The sequence below is a fragment of the Scardinius erythrophthalmus genome (assembly GCF_964197995.2).
Source record: "Scardinius erythrophthalmus genome assembly, chromosome: 6".
Classification (NCBI taxonomy): Eukaryota; Metazoa; Chordata; class Actinopteri; order Cypriniformes; family Leuciscidae; genus Scardinius; species Scardinius erythrophthalmus.
This window is the reverse complement of record NC_138226.1, coordinates 3,046,716-3,072,441: the sequence shown is the minus strand read 5'-3', so window position 1 is coordinate 3,072,441 and position 25,726 is coordinate 3,046,716. Positions and strand designations below refer to the sequence as shown.

General features: G+C 35.5%; 1 protein-coding gene across 2 annotated transcripts in view; it reads right to left on the bottom strand.

Annotated features, from left to right (window-relative positions):
• pfkla (phosphofructokinase, liver a) overlaps nt 1–22,323 on the bottom strand; it is a 33,452-nt gene extending 11,129 nt beyond the window's left edge. Inside the window, exons 1-16 of one of the 2 annotated variants that reach the window (XM_081367932.1) lie at nt 22,062–22,323; nt 20,623–20,696; nt 20,454–20,531; nt 17,335–17,524; nt 14,145–14,310; nt 12,807–12,851; nt 10,797–10,905; nt 9,564–9,659; nt 8,189–8,281; nt 7,506–7,631; nt 7,239–7,303; nt 7,058–7,121; nt 6,056–6,202; nt 3,025–3,095; nt 2,857–2,944; nt 1,553–1,705 (exon numbers count right to left, since the gene is read on the bottom strand). In XM_081367932.1, coding sequence (XP_081224058.1) covers nt 1,553–1,705; nt 2,857–2,944; nt 3,025–3,095; nt 6,056–6,202; nt 7,058–7,121; nt 7,239–7,303; nt 7,506–7,631; nt 8,189–8,281; nt 9,564–9,659; nt 10,797–10,905; nt 12,807–12,851; nt 14,145–14,310; nt 17,335–17,524; nt 20,454–20,531; nt 20,623–20,696; nt 22,062–22,146 — 1,650 coding nt within the window. In that variant the 5' untranslated portion in view covers nt 22,147–22,323. The remainder of the gene's footprint in view (nt 1–1,552; nt 1,706–2,856; nt 2,945–3,024; nt 3,096–6,055; nt 6,203–7,057; nt 7,122–7,238; nt 7,304–7,505; nt 7,632–8,188; nt 8,282–9,563; nt 9,660–10,796; nt 10,906–12,806; nt 12,852–14,144; nt 14,311–17,334; nt 17,525–20,453; nt 20,532–20,622; nt 20,697–22,061) is intronic. The other variant, XM_081367931.1, reaches the window with a different exon arrangement.
• Between the last annotated feature and the right edge of the window lie 3,403 nt (nt 22,324–25,726).

Here is a 25,726-nt window from a genome sequence, read left to right as displayed (position 1 = left end):
TCGAGTTTTTCTTCGGGTGAACAGGTTTGTTATTTAAAACAAACTGAAACTTGAAACAACGAAAAAAAGAATGTTACAGTATGAATTACTGACTGTGAAAAACATTAACTATGGTAATTAGTAGTAATGCCTTCTTTACTCGTTATATTTTTTGAAGTACATGCATTGTTAGATATCATCATCATCAGAGCCTTCTCTAACGTTACTTTACTCAATAGCTGCTATTCATCAAAGAGCCTGTTTAACTTTTAACTATAAATGTTCAACTGTCTATATAATAAAGTACACAACCAAGCAATGAAAAAAAAGCTTGTAATTAAGACCGTAACATTGACTTACCTGTCTAAAAGAAGAAAGCAGGCAACTTCAGCGTCTCTTTTGAAAGCTTTCTCCTGCATTAGCTATCCCGACATTAACCCTTGTTTTTGTAATCTCTGGTCACGTTTCCTTTTACGGTCTATTTTGGACTTTTTCGACGACGAGGACTCCTTATCCTGTGACTCAGCATTTGTATGAATGAACGGTGTATAAATAACCGTGCAGTGTGCATCCTTTTAAACTTGCCGGGGCAGTGACGCCTCTCACTGCTCTGTGCCTCCGCTTCTGCTGGCTTCAGTCACGTGACGCTGGTTCTGAACGAAAACGCGTTGTGGAAACGCGTTGGTCTAGTACTTTTTGTCCCTCTCTGCTATTATAGTTTTTCAAGATGGCGGAACTACATGGAAGCCTCCGTGGACCTACCCGTCCCATGTATATAAAGATAATAAATTCTTCGTTTACGAGGATTAGTCTGATCATTAGCATAGGTATTTGTACACCATTGAGGGCATATTTATGAATAAAAATATTGATTTTAGATAATAAAATACCTAAAAAGCTACACATAGTCCCTTTAAAGGTTTGTCTGTCTTTGTATCTTATGTTTGTTAAAATTTGCAATAAAAATAAATAAAAAATAAGCATAAAAATACATTTAAATTTTACATCGGAGCTTTTACCCAAATCGATTTCTATTGCATATACAGTATTTTGCATTGTATCGGTTCATGCATTTCTTGGGAATCAACCCATGACCTTGAAGTTGCAAGCCAGAACACATAAATATTAGGTGAAATGGTACGTTTTTTTTATTGATTCTTTCTATATTTTCACAGATATCTCACTTAATCTTTTCTCATGATGCATTATGGGATTGCTTTGTCCACAAAGTAAACTGCACATGCAATGCTGCTTTAGCATTAGGCTTCTTACACAGCGTTACACTAACTTAGAGCATTTGTGTTGGGGCACATATGTTGCTCTAAGTGTGTATGTAAGGTTGGGAGACAGAAAAATGGATTCTCTGAAGCATTGTAATTCTGACACAACTTCAAAAAAATAAATGTTTACAGACGTACCCAAGCAAAATTGTCTATTGTGTATAGGCAGCTCACTAGGTTTGAAAACTTGCATTTCTTGCAAGTCACATTTAGGTTTAGTAAAATACATATGCCAATAATCTAAAAGAGAATATCTATGAGTGTTTATGTGAGTGTGTGAGTCCTGTACTTACGCCCATCGCTGCATTAACCGCAGTATCGCTGCCCAGACTGAACTCAGTGCCTGGAACATTGTTGCTGATGGTGGCAGGGATGATGCACATGGGAATACATAATTCATCATAACGGCCCCTCGCTTCAACCAACTCCAGTACGCCCTCGTACGCCTGGACACCACAGAGAGTACAGTCAGATATCAGAGAGTACAGTCAGATATCAGAGAGTACAGTCAGATATCAGAAAGTGCAACGCAGACTTTTTTTTTTTGTTGAACTGAAAACTTAATTTTGTGTTTCAGGGAAGATAACAGAAATAGAAATAGGGCTGGGCGATACAGCAAAAATATTAACATTTTATTTCCAAATTTTGACAGTATTCAATAGATATCAAAATGTAAAAACAATGATTTTTTTGCCCCCATGAAATTTGCCCCCCATAATCTGGATAGTACAGCTGTTGTTACACAGTACATACTAATTTTTTACCGCAAAATCAGCACTAGTAAAAAAAAGACAGTGACACTTTTACATTTTTACTAAATGAACACAAAAGGAAAATTTTAAAATCATATAAACATAAAGGTACCGGAATAAAAATAAGAAATAAGAAATATACATATATATATACATATATATATATTAGGGGTGTAACAATATATCGCAATACAAAAATGCAACAATATGCATCGTGAATAGTTCACCCAAAATAAAAATTACGAAATAAAATTATGTGAGAAAAAATTTAAGTTTTCAGAGTTTTAGTGTCAGTACTACATTAAAATATTATATATAATGTTGAATATAATGTATAATAATGCAATAGGGGAATATCTGTGTAAAAAAGTGGCCTACATTATTTTAAATGTATCTAGTAGTCAGTGACAGAGAAACATACAGTATTCGTCTGAACTAATTCTGTATTTTCAGCTTCAGAATCATGAATATTGTTATTCTGGTGTCTCTATTGTCCTGTGCTTTGGGTTTCCAGCACCAAGTCCAAGAATTTTCATTTATACACACAATACCAAATTTATCAGTTTAATAAACAGTAATTTTTTTTACATAAATGTCTTGGAGTATTGCAATAATATCGTATCGTGAGTTCAGTATTGTGATATGTATCGAATCGTGACATGAGGGTATCGTTACACCCCTAATATATATATATATATATATATATATAAATACACAAGAAGTGCAATCTTACTACAAAAGGTTATGGTTGTTGAAACAACAAAGCAAGCTCTTTGAAGAACAAAGAAACACATTACACAGAATAAGTGTCATGTCTATTAGTTTGCATTAACATGTTTGTGTACCTCAAAACCTCCGACGACAAACAGTGACTGGATGCCGAACTTGTTGAGGTTTTCCACCAGTTTCTCCATGCAAGTGCTGGGAAGGGTTCTGGAGAACATCGAGGGTCACAAAGCTGGGATTAAATTAAAGAGCCAGTGAAAATGCACTGACTTTTAAAGATGACTGACCGTTTAGTTCCCAGCAGAGATCCGCCCTGACCCGTCCAGCCGGCCACCTGATTCCACGACACCTCATTTACCTAAAAAACAGTGGGATTTCATGTTACCATTTCATTAATATGAATATAACTATTGTTCTTTCCAAATAACAGAAAGAGATTATACTACCCCCTTTTATATTTTTATTTGTTCATTTGGATTGCACTCATTTGTTGCATGCATTTGGAAATTATGGATAATAGGATCATTGGTTGGAATCATTGGATGGAATCACGGAATCCAGTCATAAAAATGAAATTTACAGTGTACTGTCATGGAATTAAAGCACAAAAACACAATTTAACCCTTTTGCGAACTTATGGACATATTTGTCTTTTTCAGTTTCGTTTTTTTTTATCATTTTGCCTGTGTTAATGCCAACTGCATAAAATTTGGCACAGGTGTGCATTTTTATTGGAATTTTACTATATCACCCTCATTTCCATTAATAAATCTATTTTGCACTAGCAACACAAAATAGTTCCTCTCTGGACCTTTTGGACAAAAATGTCCCCATTGAAACCCATTAAAACTGCAATTTTTAATCCCAGGGCCATTTAACTATAAAATGATGCAATCTTTAATAGGCTTTCATTCTGTTGGCAAGGCTTCAAAATTTTAATTTTTCCTCTTTTTTCTTAGGTTTGGCCTATAAAGCAAATACTCGCTTTATTCCTGTTTTCTGCTTATGCATATTATAGAGCCAATTGGATAAATTAAGCAGTTGTAATTGTGTGGGTGTGTTGGTATAGAGTGTGGATTGTATGTGTGTACTAAAAAACAATCGTGTGTGTATGTGTGCTTGAAATATTTGAGAGAGAAAAACTCACAGACAAACCACTGTGTCCAGAGGAGTTTTGCTGCATCTAATGGGGAAACTTTGGTTCTGCGCCCAAACTAAATCTCACTGAAAGCTCTTTTTTTTTAGATCAATCTCAAATTTGGAACACGACTTGTTTAGATTTATGGCTTTGATTTTCTAGCAGTTTTAGAGTTCAACATGTTTCGTAAAATATATATTTTATATAAAATATTGTTCATATATAATTTTCAAAAACTTAAACCTCTATAACTTCTTTTTTTTTTTTTCATTTACATTTACTTTTACTTCAACAATAATCTGCCACGGGTCTTCTTTAAAATGAGACCAAACTTAAAGGGTTAGTTCACCCAAAAATGAAAATTCTGTCAGTAATTACTCTCACTCATGTTGTTCAACCCCGTAAGACTTTTGTTCATCTTCAGACACAAATGAAGATTTTTTTGATGAAATCTGAGAGCTGTCTCACTCCTCCATAGGCTTCTAGGTAATCGAGATCTGCCATCCCAGAAAAGTTAGTAAAGACATCGTTAAAATAGTCCAAGTGACTACAGCGGCTCAACCTTAAGTTCATCAAGCGACGAGAATACTTTTTTGTGCGAAAAAACAAAACAAAAATAACGACTTTATTCAACTCTTCATTTTCTTCTGTGTTTTTCTGAGTGAGTTCACGAGTGTAACACCGCAGCGCTTCTGGGTTGTACGTCAGAACGGAGGCTCACTATTGGCCAGCATCACACTCATCACACACATGACCAGCGTCGGCCAATAGTGAGCCTCCGTTCTGACGTACAACCCAGAAGCGCTGCGCTGTTAAGCCTTGTTTATACTTTCGCCTGGCTCCGCAGCGCGAGTCTCCGCAGACCGCGCGCACCTCCGCAAACGGACGAGGCGTTTATACTTGACGCGCTCGCCGGTGTACTATTCTTTGAAACGATAGGGGGCGACTCAAGTAATTATCCTCTAAACCATTAGGAATCAGCGGATAGAAGAAGAAGCTATACACACGTGACAATGTTTATTTTAGTACACCGCCACCAATACCACACTACAGAAAGAATCGTGTAAACCCCAGTAGGCTAAACCCTGAGATTATTACTAGTGACAATAAAACAAAATATATGGATATGAGAATGTGTATACATAAATAAATTAACAATCTCTTACATATTTTCTAATTTCACTAAACATTTCATTAAGTTTCGTGAACATTCTTATTAAACATGGACCTTTATGTTCATTAAAAATACTTTTTATGCTATTGTATGCTCATTTTTTAAATGTAAGCAACTCATTTAGACTTGCAAACTGGGTGCCGGTGTGGTGAGAAGTTCGAGCTCGGCCAGATTCGGCTCGAAGTCGTTCATCTTCGGATGCGGCGCCGCGCGCGTTGTTACAAAAAGTGCCGTGCACACCGCCAGGCGAAATTGGGTCTTGCGAACCCAACGCGCGAGACCGCCCACTCCGCAATGACGTCATTTTTGCCGCGCGCGCCTCGCGATCTTGCGGCTGCGTCGAGTATAAACAAGACTTTACACTACGTGAACTCACTCAGAGACACACAGAAAATGAAAATGAAGAGTTGAATAAAGTCGTTATTTTTGGGGTTTTGCGCAATAAAAGTATTCTCGTCACTTGATAAACTTCAGCTTGAGCCACTGTACACACTTGGACTATTTTAACGATGTCTTTACTAACTTTCTGGGACGGCAAGTTTCAATTACCTAGAAGCCTATGGAGGAGTGAGACAGCTCTCAGATTTAATCAAAAATATCTTAATTTGTGTCTGAAGACGAACGAAAGTCTTACGGGGTTGAACAACATGAGGGAGAGTAATTACTGACAGAATTTTAATTTTTGGGTGAACTAACGCTTTAAGTCTGCGCTCCCAAGCTTCAAAATTTTTTATGATGGTTTTTAGAGACATTTTTGTCCACTGTGGACCAATGTGGACCTTTTCTGAACTGATGCACAAGGGTTAAATATGAAGTCTGCATGTTCTGCGTGTCTCTGTGTGAATCAGTTTGATCAACAACACACATACTGTAGCACAGATGATGCTTGTGGTGTTTTCATCACTGTATGCGGACATGAACACATGGACTTCATCTCTAGAGCTGCCCTGAGTCACTGCATTAAAATGCATCATTAAAGAAATCATTGAAATGCACAGTTCTTCACCGCTCCATTGGCCAGACCCTCAAATCCATCGCTGACGAAGTAAACCCGGTGTCCCGTGGCCAGACCGACCCTCACCGCTGACCTCACCGCAGCGTTCATGCCGGCGGCTGGAGCTCCCACGTTCAGGATGGCCATCGAGTAGTTGCTCTGAGATCAAAATCAATGACATTTAACATAGGAAACTAGGATATAATGGAACAACACCAACCCTTCACTGAGCACCAATAATCTGCGCTTTTCTAATGGAAGTCTATGGAGGATCTGTGCATTTTAAATGGAATTATTCAACAATATTGGGAAAAAAATGCTGTTACACTTAGACACTTAGACTTCTAATATTTGATGTTTGTGTCACTGATTCTGTTATTTCCCTGTTTATCACTGTGAAGCTGCTTTGAAACAATCTGTATTGTATAAAGCGCTATAGAAATAAAACTTGACTTAAATATTAGCATTTTATGATCCATAAGCCCTGATATCTTAGCTACAATAAAAATGTATAAGTACCAGTTGCAAAAAATGACTTGAATGTAAAAGTTTACAGTTTTGTATATGGATCACAAAACCAGTCACATGTCGCACGGGTTTATTTGTGGCAATAGCCAACAATACATTCTATGGGTCAAAATTATCGATTTTTCTTTTATGCCAAAAATCATTAGGATATTAAGTAAAAATCATGTTCCGTGAAGATATTTTGTTAATATATAAAACATTTATTTTTGTGAGTGAATGCAGCACAATCGTGAACATAAATGAACAACTTTAAAGGAGATTTTCTCAATGTTTAGATTTTTTTTGCACCCTCAGATTCCAGATTTTTAATAGTTGTATCTCGGCCAAATATTGTCCTTTCATAACAAACCACACATCAATGGAAAGCTTATTCAGCTTTGAGATGATGTATAAATCTCAATATCAAAACATTTACCCATGTGACTGTTTTTGTGGTTCAGGGTCGCATATCATGCAGTAAAATCAGATTTAGTGTTGGTGTGTTACCTGGACCGCAGCAGGTTTATGATAGGCCAGCAACTTATAAATGTTCCAGTTGTTCTCAAAACTCCTGTAAACAGTATCATTTGATTCATTATTACTCGCTTGTGTGGACATCAGTCAGCTCAAACTTTGACCTCAGCAGGTTTATCTGCTAATTAACACAGATGATAACGAAGCGTCTCACCTGCCCCGCAACTGGATGGCTTCTTCAAACCGCTTCTCATTCATGGCCCTCTGAACCTCTTTAGTCTGTAAGAAAGAGAGGCAAATTATTCTCTTAAGGCAAGATATACTTGTTTTTCATGCACTGGTTAATGTTGAGGTTGTATAGACTTGTTTTGTTTCTTGTTTTTCATACCAGACATCTTGTCTCATTTTGTAATTGATGTAATACCCTTTATAAGTCTGCAAAATGAAATAAAAAAACCGGTGCACTACTGAAGAGACTCACCATCTCTACGGCCTCCATGAGCGGGAGACGCACGGCCTGGTTCCCTGATAGGCCGATCACACAGGCGGGGGTGTCCGGTCCCGCCTCCAGCAGGGCCACCACGGCCTCGACACCCATCTTACTGCTCTACACGACAAAACATCCACAGCCTCACTTCAACATCACTACTCAAAACTACTGTTAGGGTTTAAAGTGCACTGTGTCGTTTCTAGCGGCATCTAGTGGTGAGGTTACGAATTGCACCCAACAGAAGTTACGGTCGCCGACAGGAAGTGATGTCGTCGTTTGAGACAGCAGAGAGTAGCCAGTTACGCAAGAGGTTTCTTTACAAAGATAAATTAAGAAATTAGGTTTACTTAATTATTCAGTAAAACGATGTTATTGCGAATATTATTGTAACTTGTTCATCATTGTGTCAGTGTTTTATTCGCTGACTTTAGCTCGCTTCTTTGCACGAAGAACAACACAAAAACACGTTTGTCCATTTAGAGCCACTGTAGAAACACGTCGATGTAAGTGGACCCGCATGTGTGTAGAAAGAAATGCTCATTCTAAGGTAATAAAAACACAACGGTTCATTAACTAAGGTCTTTATACATAGTTATGTGTATGATATTGCATTTCTGTCAACAGATCCTCCTAAATATTACACAGTGCACCTTTAATTGAAAGTGTTTATTTACCAGAACTCTGTCGAAGGCTGACGGTGTCCCGCCCCTCTGGACGTGACCCAGAACAGTGACCCGAGTGTCATAACCCAGACGCGACACAACCAGCTGCACACAATCACAAATCACATGATCATTTATACACATCTGATTGGTCAAGCAGTGTTAGAAGAGAGCTGCTGATACTTGTTTTATCTGTCTTTTTTACACTTATTTCAATGGAGCTTTATACAATAAACATAGTTTTTAAAGCAGCTTAACAAAAAATAACAGTGTTGTAAAATGTACAGTATCAATTTATGAAAATGAATTCAATTCCAGCTTTAAAATGTCTCTATAGAAGACTTTTTATCAGAAGACTATGGACGCTTGTTTCCAACATTGAATAATGAATAAAAGAGGTAAATGCGACTTTTCATCTCACAATTCTGACTTTTTCCTTGCAAAGGAAAAAGGTACATTTGATACATATACACAATCCATTCAAATTGCGAGTTTATATCTTGCGATTCTGAGTTCATAACTCACAATTCTGACTTTAATTTTGAGATATAAACTCTGAGAACTGCAAGATTAAAAAGTCAAAATTGTGAGATATAAACTTGAGTTAACTGCAATTTTTTCTCACAATTCTGATTTTTTTTTTCTTGCAGTTCCGAGTTTATTACTGGTAATTTACTTTTTTCACAGAATTGTGAGATATAAAAGTCTGAATTGTGAGATATAAACTCAGAATTGTGAGTAATAAAAGTCTGAATTGTGATATATAAAAATTGTGATATATAAAAAGTCTGAAAAATGATATATATATCATATAAATGATATATGATATATAACTTCTTAAAATTGCAAGAAATGCCTTATTTGTTGTTGTTCCGTGGCGGAAACAAACTTCCACAAGTTCATATCACTTCTAGAAAACATATGGCTAACATTTAATAAGTGCGAACTTATGGTAAATTTTATGAAAAAACTAAAGCAGGTGTAAATAATATCTATAGGAATTGAATTAGCATGTACTAAAATGACTTTAAATGGATAGTTCATCCAAAAATCATTGGATCATTTACAAGTTGATTCAAACCTGTATGAGTTTCTTTCCTCTGCTGAACACAAAATAATCTATTTTAAAGAATGTTGGTAAAATGTCGATACTGATTTCCATAGAATTTTTTTTTGTCCATACTATGGATGTCAATAGGGTCCATCAACCTTTTTGGTTACCATATCTTCCAATATCTTCCAATATTATATTTTGTGTTGAGTAGAAGAAAGAAATTCATACAGGTTTGGAACAACTTGAGGGCGAGTAAATGACAGTAAATGACTTTTGTGTGAACTGTCCCTTTAAGAGCTTTTCTCCTGTTGCGATCTGAAGAGCTTCACTCACGTCTTTGATGTAGTTGGAGGTGATGGCCTCACCGCTTTTGTTGATGGCTCCTTCAGCGATGATGATGATGTTCAGTCTGGATCCTTTACTGCGGCTCTGAGCAAACACATCGAGCAGTCATAAAGTGAAACTGGGCTGTTGTTATTTCTATCCCGTCTGCGGGTGCTAATGCACTCTACTGGGGAATAACTGACCTCCGAATGTTGCGATTGACCAATCAGAATCAAGCATTTCAGACAGCCGTGTAATGAAATACTTTGTTACACAGCTCTGTGGAATACTTGATTCTGATTGGTCAAACGCGCCATCCGATTATCTGGGAATGACATACCGCTGAAAACAGAAACACAGGCTCATCCGTGTTAAGTCAGCAGCGCTATACGCTCGCTAGGAACGGGTTTTCTTTGTGGAAGTTTTGCATTTGGTGAGCTAATAAAATATTAAAATTCAGTCAAATCAATATTTTGTGTAGAGTTATTTAATTATGCCATCCAGTATCATGGACTCGCTCGCTCTTGTTTCATACAAACGCAGCGGCGGCCATTTTGTGACTATTGTTTTGTACACTGTTGGATTATAAGATACAAACAAGTACGATTTAAAACAGTTTAATCTGAAATCAATATCTCTTATCTTCATAATTATTTATGTGTTGAAATGCTGTGTAATAAGTGATATGACTGTATAACGTATCTCTTAAATATCCGTCTAGTTTGATCTTGCCGCTGAAACGGCTCTCTCCGTGGAAGCTTTGCGTTTAAAGAGCTAATAAAATATTTCAACTCAGATCAATATTTCGTGTCTAATTATTTACTTATGTGGCAAGTAGGAGTGTAATAAGCGGGATAATGTACATCCAGCCGGTGGTTATCTCAGAATAAACCCCCTCCAAGTGTGTGTGTGTGTGTGTGTGTGTGTGTGTTTGTGTGTTTATTCTGGGATAACAATCGGCTAGATGTACATTATCCCTAACATAATAGATGAGAAATCTAAAACTAAAATTACTAAAACTAAAATAAAAATAACTGAAAGCTATATAATAATATAAAAAATTACACAAATTAAAAAAGCTCATAGCAAAATTTCTAATGCTTAAACTAGAATTAAAACAAAAACTGATCATATAAAAACAATGCTCTTAAAACTACAGGTAATTATAAATGAATGGCTTGATTCATAAATGCGATCATGTGTGCTCCATCAATGTGTTTAATGATCTATAACTGATCTCACCTCTCCCAGTCGAGCGCACATGAGCTCTTCCCAGCCGTCCTCGGGAGGAGCTTCAGGGATGAACAGCCAATCGGCTCCAGACGCCAGAGCTGAGACCAGCGCTAGATATCTGCAGGAGAACAGGGTCAGTGCCAACGCCACAGGACGTCAGTGAGCATAATAATGTGCATTTATAATGTGCTCTTCTAAAACCCAAAACATCAGTGACCCTAAAAGTCAAAAGTTCTGTCATGACACCCTAGATGGCACAGGCTGGTCGGTCCTTAAAGGGATAGCTCACACAAAACGCTTTCAGAAACCCTCACCTTCCCCAGCTCCACCTGTGCAGATCTGCTACGGGGAATTCATGAACGCTATACTGTACAGCAACAGTGTAGCAGATCTATTCCATCAAGACCAAACATATCTGTATTATCATATCCATTACCACACCAAACACTCATGTCATGACAGAACTAATATTATATTATTATCTCAATTATATATTATTATCTCAACCTCATCCAAACCTGTCAGGAGGAGTAAATCATGGCAGAATTTTCATTTTTGGAAAATGATTAAATAAACAGCAGAGCATTGAATTGCAGTAGAAAATCTAAAACTGAAAAGAAAATGAATTAATTATATATAGATATATTTATAAAAAAAAAAAACTACTTAAAAGGACAGAAATGCACAAAAAATGACTAAAACTTTAACTAAAATTAAAAGGAAAAAAGAGAAATTTTTAAATAAAAGTAAACTGAAATAAAGTATTTATAAAACTTAACCTTTTTATTTTAGGTAAATTAGAAATGTTGCCTTGGCAACTAAAGTTTATAGAAATATAATTTGAAGTACTAAAATTACTAAAACTGAAATAAAAAAGTTAAAAAAGCTAACTAAAACTAAAACAGAAAATTAGCCGTATTATTAACAGTGTTGGGTAAGTTACTTTAAAAAAGTAATTAGTTATAGTTACTAGTTACTTCTCACAAAAAGTAACTACATTAGTAACTGAATTACATCATTACAAAAGTAACTAATTACCAGGAAAAGTAACTATTGCGTTACTTAAAAAAAAAAAAGTTTAAATATAAGAAATTTCTTGGATACCCCCAATATGAAATGTTAAATGAATTAAATGGACACTAAATAGAACATCTTATTATTATTAAACATTGTACACTAATCTACACTATTTTAATGTTGCTGTGGGACAATGTGAGAGACACCATATTAACTTAAATATTAAAATATTATCACTACTATAGTGGAACAACAAAACACAATCAATGGTTTAGAACTTTTAATATTTATTGCACAGACCACAACTGGCCAAAAAAAAATGAATCATGCTTCTTAAGAAATGTACCAAAAATAAATAAATAAATAAATAGTAATAAAAAATATACAATACACTATAGTGCATATAATTAAAATGATAAAACTCACACACCTTTACAACTGGTAGACATTCTGTACAGCTGAAGTATTTTCTTCCTCACAATAGTAAGTTTAACAAAAAGTGCTCTCAATATAATACTGAACAATGTACCAACATAAATAATAATAATAAATATCATCCTTTGGGGGTTTATTTTTATAGTTTTACTAGAAAAACTGAAATAAAAATTAAAGCTTTTTTAAAAAAAACTAGTAAAATTAAAAAAGCTAACTAAAACTAAAACAGAAAATTAGCCGTATTAAAATTGTTAATAAATACTGTAATATTATATAAACAATACTGAAAATAACTGTTGCCAATAAGTTCTGGGTGGATGCTATAGCACTATTAGAATGTTTGGGTGGTTGTCAAGATGTTTTGTGTGGTTGCTAGGGGCACTGTTCCAATGTTTGGGTGGTTGCCAAGATGTTTAGTGTGGTTGCTAGGGGCACTGTTAGAATGTTTGGGTGTATGCCAAGATGTTCTGTGTGGTTGCTAGAGCGTACACATAATCTCAAATCTAAACATGTTTGTAATCTTCCCATGATTTCTTGGTGTGTGTGTGTAGTTTTTCTCACACTCACCCGCAGTGGCGACCCATGACCTCTAGCACAAACGTGCGCTGATGGCTGGAAAAAAGATCAATAACACAAAGTGAGCACTTACAATGATGAAAACTTGTCTAAATGTACATCTGCCTACGTGCAACTGTCGCAACAGAACAAGAGAGACGAGACGAGACGAGACGAGACAAGACGAGAATTCCACACATTCAGTGCATTCCTGAACAAACAGGAAATCAGTCGTCAGTCACAGACAGTTTCCCACTAATTATATTATATTTTCTTATCTATACAGTATGTCTTATAGCCAGTGTCATTTACATAACGTTGATACAATTTTAGTTTTTAATAATATTTTGAATTAGCTTTTATTTTTATATTTTTCATTTTGATTTTAGTTAAAGATTTAGTCATTTTTTGAGTGTGTTTTTGTCATTTTAGTGTTTTCTTGTTTTGTTTTTAATATACCTATATAGTTTTTTATTCAATTTATTTTAGTCTTAGTTATTTTAGAACATCGAGTTAAAAAAAAGTTAAATAAAAATTAGCAGAAATAAAGACATTTTATTTTTATTACAGTTTATTTTTAATATTTCTGTTTTTTAGTTAAAAGTTTTAGTAAATTTTTTTTTACTGTCATTTTTTTAAACATCTGTATATAGTTTTTTATACATTTTTATTTCAGTTTTTCATAACATCAAGTAAAATGAAATTAAAAAGTTTACTTTTTTATATTTTATTTTAGTTAATGTTTATTTTTAAATTTCGATTTTTATTTGTTTTAGTATTTTTTTTTGCATTTCTCTCATTTTAGTAGTTTTTTTTTTAAATTTGAAGTTTTTATTCATTTTTACTTCAGTTTTAGATTATTTTATTTTATTACATCAAGTTCTACTAAATTGAAAAATTTACTTTTTTATATTATATTTTAGTTAACGTTTATTTTTATATAGTAGTCATTTTAGTAGATTTTTTAAATGTCGATATAGTTTTTATTAAACTTTATTTCAGTTTTACATTGCTATTTTAGTACATCAAGACAAACTAAATTAAAACAAGTTTACTTTTTAATATTTTATTTTAGTTAATGTTTATTTTTATATTTTCAGTTTTTTTATTATTTCAGTTAAAGTTTTAGTAATTTTGTTGTTTTTCTGGCATTTTTAGTAGTTTTTTTTTAAATATGTGCTTTTATAAATTCTTATTCAGTTTTAGATTTAGTTATATTATTACATCAATTTAAACAAAATTAAAAAGTTTACTTTGTTTTATTAAATATGTGTATATTGTTTTTATTCTTTTTTATTGCTGTTTTCGATAAGCTAAGTGAAGATGAGAAACGTGTGAGTTGAGCTGGACCTGGTGGCGGTGGTGGTGATGGCGTCGATGATCTCAGTGATGCGGTTGAGGGCCGAGTCAGCGCCGATGGTCATGTCGGTTCCACAGAAGTCATTATCAATGGACCCCACCAGACCCACGATGTTCAGGTGCCCGTGCTGACGGGCCGTCTCTGCCGTGATTCGACCTGTCAATAAGAAGCGTATAAGTAAATGTGTATATAGTTCAAATCAGTCCAAAGACTTCCTTTATGGGGAAATATTTAGCAGAATGCTGCAGTTCATCAACATTTTCGAGTTAGATTAGTGTTATTTTATCCATTCAATTTCTGTTTAATTGTGACTTTTATTGTTCGTGGCAGTTTTTATTTTAGTTTTTACTTTTATTTTTTATATTTTTAGTTTTCGTGTTAACTTAAGTTGCATTTTTATAATTTCATTATGTGCTTTTGTCATTTTATTAGTTTTTTGTTTTTAATATTGCTATTTAGGTGTAATTTACGACATTTTACTTCAGTTTTAGATTTTATTTCAGTCTTCAATTTAAGCTTATTTCAGTTTAATGCATTGCCAAGGCAACATATCAAAGTTTTTCAACCAATATTTATATTTTATTCCAGCTTTTTTCAATTAACAGAAATGTTTTTTAAGTCCCCCTGTGGTGTAAATCCAGTTTTTAATGTTGTTTATGTGTCTATGTGGTGTTTTTAATGTGCTTTAAGACAAAGCATGTGTAAATTCATAAGTCGACAGCATTGCTGAGTATTTCCTCCTTAAAACTGCAGTGAACCAAAGACAGTCTCAAAAACACGCTTTGAAATCGCTGGTGTTTCTGACGTCACAAACTACCTTGTAACCAATCAGATCAACGTGTGATCGTCAACCAGTACCTCTGAGCTGAGTGAGTGAGTGGAGGCAGGGCTCATTTGCATATTCATAGAACCACTAAATGAGGCAAGGGTGTCGATTTACATTCAAGATATTTTAAGACATGAAGACATTTTTTTTTTCCAATTTTTGTGATTTCAAAACTCTGTGAAAGAGTTTTAAGGGATAAAATGATTGACTACAGGAGGACTTTAAGGGTTTTAGGTGTAGTTAACAATAATAACCTTGATGCCATGTAAAGAAGATAAATAATATTATTATTAATATGAAAATAAATAAATAAGGAACAACTTTTTGCTAGTAACTTGTAGCAGAGCTAACTAGTTGACTGTAGCTGAACTTGTATCTTGGGAAACTACAATTTCAAAATGGTTTCCTGAACACTGATGAGTCAATGCTTGCGTTGACACTTTGATACGGCTTTATGATTCTTATCCTGAGGAGACTTTACTGCCCGACTGATCATTTATGAGCTTGAGTCAGCTTTCATGACCTTAGTTTTTTTTCTTTTTTTTAGGGATGCACCGATATGAACATTTTGGTTGAAGCGCGATAACCGATAATTCTTTATATTTGAAAGCCGATAACCGATATATTGGCTGATAAATCTAAATCCAAATGTTTATATAATTTTTATGAGCCTGATTTCAAAAACAAGTCTCACTAAAGTCAAATCCATGTCCCAAACACACAATTATAATGTTCTCATTATAATTGTATGAAGCCGATATGACAGACTTGCGCTGAAAATGTTGCACTGAACCATATTGTCCTTTTTAAAGTGATTCCAATCATATTTCAAGCAATTTAAAACCATCAAACTGAACAGTGCACATCTGAGGTGTCTCAGCTGAAGGAAATAATCCATTATTTATCGGCTTTAATATATCAGCCAAATGTTCTTATGAGCCCGATAACAATAACATTAAAAATTAACACATACCGATACCGAAATGTTGTCCGATACCGAAATGTTGTCCGATACCTAAATGTTGGCCGATACCTAAATGTTGGCCGATACCTAAATGTTGGGTTGGGCGATACCTAAATGTTGGGCGATACCTAAATGTTGGGCGATACCTAAATGTTGGGCGATACCGAAATGTTGTCCGATACCTAAATGTTGGGCGATACCTAAATGTTGGGCAGATACCGAAATGTTGGCTGATACCGAAATGTTGGCCGATACCGAAATATTGGCAGATACCGATATGTTGTCCGATACCGAAATGTTGGCAGATACCGATATGTTGTCCGATACCGATATGTTGTCCGATACCGAAATGTTGGCAGATACCGATATGTTGTCCGATACCGATATGTTGGCCAATACCGAAATGTTGGCAGATACCGAAATGTTGGCCGATACCGAAATGTTGTCCGATACCGAAATGTTGGCAGATACCGAAATGTTAGCAGATACCGAAATGTTGGCAGATACCGATATGTTGTCCGATACCGAAATGTTGGCCGATGTTGGCCGATACCGAAATACCGATACCGAAATGTTGCCCGATGTTGGCAGATACCGAAATGTTGGCAGATACCGATATGTTGTCGGTATATGTTGGCCGATACCGATTCCGAAATTTTGCCCGATGTTGGCCGATACCGATATGTTGGCCAATACCGAAATGTTAGCAGATACCGAAATGTTGGCAGATACCGATATGTTGTCCGATACCGAAATGTTGGCCGATGTTGGCCGATACCGATATGTTGGCCGATACCGATATGTTGTCCGATACCGATATGTTGTCCGATACCGAAATGTTGGCCGATACTGAAATGTTGGCAGATACCGGATATGTTGGCCGATACCGAAATGTTGTCCGATACCGATATGTTGGCCGATACCGAAATGTTGTCCGATACCGATATGTTGGCCGATACCGATATGTTGGCCGATACCGAAATGTTGACCGATACCGAAATGTTGACCGATGTTGGCCGATACCGATATGTTGGCCGATACCGAAATGTTGACCGATACTGAAATGTTGACCAATGTTGTCCGATACCGATATGTTGGCCGATACCGAAATGTTGTCCGATACCGATATGTTGGCCGATACCGATATGTTGGCCGATACCGAAATGTTGGCAGATACCGGGTTATGTTGGCCGATACCGAAATGTTGGCCGATACCGATATATCATGCAAACCCCTATTTTTTGGGGCAGAAGACTTAACAAAAAATTCAATTTAGTCATTATTTTTGAAGTTCTGTTAGTGGCGACGCACTTTTAAAACCGCATATAATGGCAAACTATAAAGTAAATAGCAAAGCTCTGTGTTTTTCACATTTGGTGTGATTTGGTACCTTTGTCCACCAGCTCCTGGAGGAGTCCGCTCCACTCCGAACGGAAGATGTTTGCTCCGGTGAGGCTGCCGTCTCCTCCACACACACACAGGTTACAGATGCCACGCTTCACCAGGTTAAAGGCCGCCGCTAAGCGTCCCTCTCGCGTGGTGAAGGCCTTACAGCGGGCGCTGCCGATCACCGTTCCTCCCTGTGGAGGACGACAACACAGAGGAGACGCTTGGAGACATGAGTCTTCAATCATATAGAGTAATTACTTGCAATGCTTCAGCACAGGCATAAATGCACGTCAGCACTGCGCCAGAACAGTCTCATGCATCACGGTGAGTTTGAGGAAAACAGCAGAAACACAGCCGTCAGTGAGTGGACACACACACACACTCACTGAGTGAATTGCACTCGGGAGTTAAACCGGTTCACCCAGAGAATGAAAATACTGGCTTTATTTACTAATTCTTGCATGTCACCTTCGGGGCTATATGCTGTTATTAAAGGAGAAGTTCACTTTTAAAATGAAAATTCTGTCATCATATACTCACCCTCATGTTGTTTCAAACCTGTATGAATTTCTTTCTTCTGATTATCAGTAACCAGACAGTTTTTGGGTCCCATTGACTTCCATAGTAGGAAAAAAATATACTATGGAAGTCAATGGGACCCAAAAACTGTCTGGTTACTGATAATCTTCTAAATATCTTCCTTTCTGTTCAGCAGAAGAAAGAAATTCATACAGGTTTGAAACAACATGAGGGTGAGTATATGATGACAGAATTTTCATTTTAAAAGTGAACTTCTCCTTTAAACACATTACCGTCTACAGTAGGGGTGTAACAATATATTGTGTCACAATATATCACAACACAAAATACAACAACATGTATCGTGTATAGTTCATCCAAAATGAGTTTTAGTGTCAGTACTACATTAAACTACTGTATATAATGTTGAATATAATATAATAATGCAATGGGGGAATATGTGTGTGTCCTGATAATGCCAAATGTCTGATGTTACCAGTAAAAAGTGGCTTACATTATTTTAAATATATCTAGTCGTGAAACAACACAAGCATATTCATCTAAAATAATTCTGTTTTCATCTTCAAAATCATGAATATTGTTATTCTGGTGTCTCTATTGTCCTGTGCTTTTTCAGCACCAAGTCCAAGACTTTTCATTTACACACCAATTTAATAATAAAATTTAGCATTTTAATCAACAGTTCATTTTTTGTATCATACGTGTTGGAGTGTCGCACTAATATCGTATCGTGAGTTCAGAATCGTGATGTGTGACATGAGTGTATCGTTACACCCCTAGTCTACATGCATGCGTGCAGCAAGTTAAACCCCACACCAAGTTATTGATAATCTCCTCTGTCAATCAGATGAAAAAATGCTGCATTGATTCATCTCATTCAGTTACAACAACCACGAAGCTCGCAACTATGACCTGCGCAATGCATCAACAAACATCACTGCAAATGAACTCTGAGCAGACGAAAGTTCATCAGTGCAATTTCACTGACACAACAACAGTCAGCATACGGGCTTGAAATGACCATAGACTGTAAAAAATAGGAAATGGCATGAGGGAGAATAAATGATGACCGAATCTTCATTTTTGGGTGAACCGTCCCTTTAACAGTTTTCAAAAACATTTACGTTAAAAAGAAGAATAATGGATGCACTTGATCACAGAATCATAGAACTCTTGAGTAGTAAAAATATTATTTTAAACTCAGGCTGAAGTCACTGCATACAGGACATTTCATCAGACCAAACTACTGCATTTCCAACACTACCTGTGGCATCTATAGGTAAAGGATAATGTAGAGCGAGACGGTTGTTATAGCGAACACAACCCCGACAGGCTGATCGGGATCCCGACGCGAAGCGGAGCTTGGTTGTATTCGCTATAATAACCGCCTCGCTCTACATTATCCCGCTTATTACATGGCTACCCACCAAATAAATCAATAATTTGACACAAAATATTGATTTAAAAAGGAGTTTATTGATTTAAAAACGATTGTATTGCTTCCGCTAAAGAAAATAGTCCGTTCCGTCTCTACGGTTAGAATCCTGCGTCCATAGCAACGCTCTGTTTTTCATGGCAACGGTGTGTTATACTTAGCAGCGGTTATCAAGAAATAACACACCGCATTTAACATTAGAATTCAACCAAGCCATGTAATAAATGTTAATATTGTCTAAGTTATTCTGATATATCTTTATTTTTCCAGGCTGGATGAAAGCACATGCAGCAGGACAGCTTACCAGTTCACCAGCTTAACCGGAGAACACAGAGCAGAGGACAGAAGAGAGAGAGAGAGAGAGAGAGAGAGAGAGAGAGAGAGAGAGAGAGAGAGAACACAGAACACAAGACAGAAGAGAGAGAGAGAGAGACTCAACAAGAGGAAACCTTCACTACAGCCGTTTCACTGCAACTAAAACACTGCTTTCAGCCACTCAAATACAGCTGATATTAAATATAAAGATTAGATGACAAACTTAAATATTGGAAATGCTGCCATGGCAACTAACTTACATAAATACGTTACTAAAATTACTAAAGCTGAATAAAAATAAAGCTAAATACAGCAATACAAAAACTAATAGAATTGACAAATGCACATAACAAAATTACAAATAAATTGATATGAAAACTAAAATATAAAAACCTCATTCAAAATATTAACAAATAATATATTCGTTTATTAACCAATATGCACTACCGTTCAAAAAGTCGGTGAGAAATGTTAATGTTTTTGAAAGAAGTCTCTTCTGCTCACCAAGGCTAGCTAAAAATACAGTTAAAATTGTGAAATATTATTATAATTTAACATAGCTGTTTTCTATATGAATATATAGTAAAGTGTAATTTATTCCTGTGATCAAAGCTGGATTTTCAGCATCATTACTCCAGTCTTCAGTGCCACATGATCCTTCAGGAATCACTGCATCTTTGCTGAATGAAAGTATTAAAAATAAATGAATGAAATCTTACTGAGCCCAAACTCTTGAACGGTAGTGTAGTGAAGAAAGAAGAGTTATGATAACTGATTTTCAGGCACAGATGTTCTGTCTGGATCTAAACTGATCTGAGTCCAGATCTTACCAGCTGAATTATATTGGTGACGCTCTGCCAGTTGGCCAGTTTAATATTGTCTCCTCCGTCTACCAGTCCTTGATACCCCTGAAATCACAGTGAATACTCACATTAATACTCATATATCCATATATTCCCACAGATCAGTGAAGACATGAATGTTAGATGAATGTTGTACCTCATACACCAGATACACCTTGGCGCCCACATAGATGCCCATCCGGGTCACGGCACGAATCGCTGCGTTCATTCCTGACGGAGAGACGTTCAGTTTCATCCTCATATTCAGAAGTTTAATTACACGGATTACAATCATCACCTCCCGCCATGCTCACAATCATCAATAGTGAGTAATAATCAGTTTCTGGATTTTAATACAGTGTAAACTCAAAATGCACATCTGACACGACTCCCACAAAACCTGTCCATTAAAATATTACAAATATTACATATAATTGAACTTGATATAATTGTTTTTTAATCATTTTATTTAGTGCTGTCAAACCAATTAATCATGATTAATCACATTTAACATTAAGGTTTATATGTGTGTGTGTGTGTATACAGTATATACATATATATACACACACATACATAATATATATATATATATATACTTACTGTGTATATGTGTGTGTATATATATATATATATATGTGTGTGTGTACAGTATATACATATATATACACACATACATAATATATATACACACACATACATAATATATATATATACTTACTGTGTATATGTGTGTGTGTATATATATATATATATACAGTATATGGGCTGTCAAGTTGATTAATCACGATAACGTTTGTTTTTTTATCTAATATATATGTGTGTGTGTGTGTGTGTGTGTGTATATTTAACATTTAGACACATATTATATACACACATTTTTATGTTAGACACAAACTTTTATAATAGATGCAACTAATCATGATTATTGCTAATACAATGCTAAATCATATGTACAATAACATTACGATGTCCAGCAATCGATTTAAATAGTAGCCTACGCTACATGGTGGATACATGAAATGAATGCTCTGACAGTTAACTGGAGATCTCTTATTTATTTGTAGAATTGGTACATTCGTGCCACAAGATGTTTTAAAAAGTGGTGGGGACATGTCCCACCCGCAAATTACAACCTATGATCACAGATTTAAGTTACACTTTATTTTAAGGTGTCATTGTTACAGTGTAATTATATATTTAAGTAGTGAGTAATATTGAGCAACTACATGTACTTACTATAGGGTTAGGGTAGGATTAGGGTTTGGTTGAGGGTTAGTTGCATGTAATTATGCAATATATACTATTACTATGGTAAGTACATGTAGATTGTTACCCAGATTTATATAGAACTTCTAGAATAATTACGACAACCAGTGGAGCTTCAGCATAAACATTCAATGCATGTTAAACTCAAAAACAGCTGATATGAAGTCTAGATCTGCCCAGGAGACAGTGCAGGACATTTAATCTCACTATACTGTCTTTTGCTCTTTGCTGTCACATGAACAAACACGCTTGCCTATATAACTCAGAGAGTGTGTTACTCTTTCACTAGTGTAAATGTGTGATGTGTGTGTATCTGTGGCCCTGCGTCACCTTGCGCGTCTCCTCCGCTGGTCAGTGCGGCGATCGCTCGCCCCGCGCCGGTCATCCGCAGCTTCTCCAGCCCCGCGGAACTCATTCTGCTCGCGTCGCGTCGAGTCGAGTCGAAGTCTCCGCTAAACACGCTTCTGCGGGATAACAGTAGATCTCTGTAAATCAGTGGTTCGGAGAAGCTCGTCTCCGTCGGGTCTCCTGCGCAGATTGACCTTCCGGTAAACAGACGCAAGGACGCCCCTGACGCGCGCTGACGTCTCTCCACAACAGTTGCACGGTGGGTTTGGCACACTGCGAATGCGACGCGTCGAACTGCACGATTTCCTTGTAGAGCAACTGAGATCTGCAAGATTAATGATGCTGCAGTGCAGATGTGTTGCAATAACCCTAACCGACATGAGACGTCATGGGATGTTATATAAAAAAGTTTTGTGCTTGCTTTTTAGCCGATTTAAGCTTGATATTTCATGTACCTGTGAAAACTGTGAAGAAAAAATAAACTATTGTGCATCTGTTTTTTCACTGTATTTACTCAAAGATTTAGAAACCTGTGCATGATATGTGTGTATTTTGTGTGCTTTTGTTATACCCAGAATGGCAATTTGGAATGTAAAGAACAACATATTGTTATTTCTTTTATTAGGAAAAATACCATATACATAAAAGAAATGGGCTTAATGGAAACCACATTTTTAAAATGACTTTAAATTATATCTAAATATTTTGGATCAAACTAAAAACAAACAAAAACTGAAAACATGTAATGCTTTAAAAGCACTGGATTTTATGTAATATTTTGTATTTTTACTTTTTATTAATTTTTTTTATTTCGTTTTTTATTTCATTTCCTGGCAATGTTAATGTGATAATGTGAATATGTAATATTGTTCTCATGGCATTGAGAAAAATAAAAAAAACTGTAAAGACTGTAAAAAATGAGAGAGGAAAAAAAAAACTTGCTTTTTAACCCTCTGGGCCTCTTCGGTCGAAATTATTTAATATTACATTTATTTAAAAAATAGTTTTGCTTCATCAGAAAGGATTGACACTTGGAGACTTTTGTCACATTAGCTTTGTGAACACACACACACACACACACACAGAAAATCATGGACATGATTCGAATATATGGTTAAAAAAGAGTCACCCGTGGCTTCTTCGTGGTCAAAAGTGACCGACACAGGAAATGAATGGGAAATAATTTCAGAGAATCTTTTGGTGGTACAAACTGAAACTCAGTCACTGTGCAGAATAAAGAGCGCTGCAATGAAGAATTATCCCTGTCCATTCCTTATTTTGTTAGATTTTTTAATAATCAAATACTGATTAACAAAAATGCTGTCCATGTGTTCCCTTTCTAACTAAATGTAATGTTTGATTGTAATCATAATGCAAAACCTGATACTTATCTAACAAAAAAATAGCTAAACCTTGACAAAAACTGTCTTTTGGAATGTCTAAATATAAATCTAAATGCAAAACCTAAAAAAACGAAGAAATTATGTCTAAAAAAATAAAGGGAATCCAAAAAGCCTCTCTATATATTTATACAGGGAGATTTACAGGCGGTCACACGACATTACACGAGTTTTTATTTTTTAACGCCTCCGGATGGAAATATTCTTACTACCTTCACTCTATTTTAATGTGACATATTGCATTTATTGACATTTTTTGAAATGTATTAATTCTAATGGATTTTTTTATATATATAAATATTGCATAAAATCACCTCAAAATTCTAAATAATCAAAAAATATTATTGAACAAAAAAGGTTTCAGGTTTCCATTTCAGGTTTTTCCTGAAATATATATATATTTTTTTTTAACATTTCAAGGCTTTGGTCACTGGTGGTCCAGAGGGTTATAATAATTTGCATTATATAAAAAAAGCTAAACATTTGTTAATAGTTCATGCAATTAAGTGAATTAGGGAAATGCAACCTAGATGTTTTTCTCACTGGTTGTACAGTAATACTCCAGAGATCTAATGATCTATTTAATTAGCAAATGCAATAAAACTTGTGAACTTTGAACAGTCAACTCTGTTTTAAATGATAAGTTATCTGGCCCTTAAACTCAGTTCTGTAAGTGAAATACTAGGCCTTATTTACGGCTGTGAAGGACATGCAACACGACACGAGTATGAGTTAAAGGAAACGTTAAAGATGATGTGCACACAGAATGAGGAGAACACGGAGAGTTTAGTACAGTACATCAGTGTTTATTCCATGCAGTCGCTCTGCCTTGAGTTTACACGTCACTCCTGTCACACTGTACACAGGCTTTACAGGAAAACGTCGGGATTGGTCGATCATAACACCATTCAAGATAAGGAAGGAAAAGGGTGAGACATGAGTAAGAAACTAACAGGAGGAAAATGAGCCCAGAGCTGAAGACATTCTGCACAAAAAATACTTCATGTTTTAAATACCTGCATATGTAGTTGTGGACAAAGCAATTAAAAATGTGACTCTGGACCACGTCACCAGTCTCGAGTCGCACGGGTTTATCTGTGGCAATAGCCAACAATACATTGTATGGGTCAAAATTATCCATTTTTCTTTTATGCCAAAAATCATTAGGATATTAAGTAAAGATCATGTTCCATGAAGATATTTAGTAAATTTCCTACTGTAATTATATAAAGCACTCATTTTTGTGAGTGAATGCAGCACAATCGCCAACATAAATGAACAACTTTAAAGGAGATTTTCTCAATGTTTCGATTTTTTTGCACCCTCAGATTCCAGATTTTCAATAGTTGTATCTCGACCAAATATTGTCCTATCCTAACAAACCACACATCAATGGAAAGCTTATTTATTCAGTGTTCAGATGATAAATCTAAATTTGACCCATGTGACTGGTTTTGTGGTCCAGGGTCACATATGGTTAATGTGAATAAGACAGAGATGGATTTAGAATAGAGAAACGTACAGTTTAGACAGCCGAACTGAACTGTATGACGCCGAAATTATCTTTACAACCAGAAAACGTAATTTTTATTAATTTAATGTATTATGTCATTTTAATACAATGATTAAACGTGAGCCAATAATCTCTTGCCATAAACAATGGTCTATGAGAATGAAATTTGAAGTGTCTAGATGTAATAAATGCACAGATATCACCCCTCCCCCATTTTCCATATAAAAATAATAACAGCATACAGGTGGAGAAAATAATAACCAAATGTTCATGTCTTTAAGATGTCATCTTACCTCGTCAGTAATACTTCAGAAGACAGGAAGATGAGACGAAAAACACAAAAATTAACAGAAATCTTACTAAGCGCATCAAAATAAATTAAGTTAAATGATCATGTAGACCAGCTACAAATAAAAAGACAGACATTTTTTAAATTAAATTAAATTAAAATCATATTTTACAGGATTTGTGATGGCGCTATGGCCGGAAAGACTTCATAAATCATCATATACTTCATACATCGCTGACTAAAACCGCAGGCCTGATCTTTAGAGCAACACGCAAACGGAAACAATGAGGTCGGTGCGTGTGTTCGGTTCGCCTTCATTACGATCAGACCATGTTAAAAAACAAAAAAAAATTCACTTCGTCTAAAGAAATCTTGCGTTTTTAGCACATTACCATCAAACTGAACAGAAATGACCAAAAAAAACAAAATAAGTACAGTAATAATG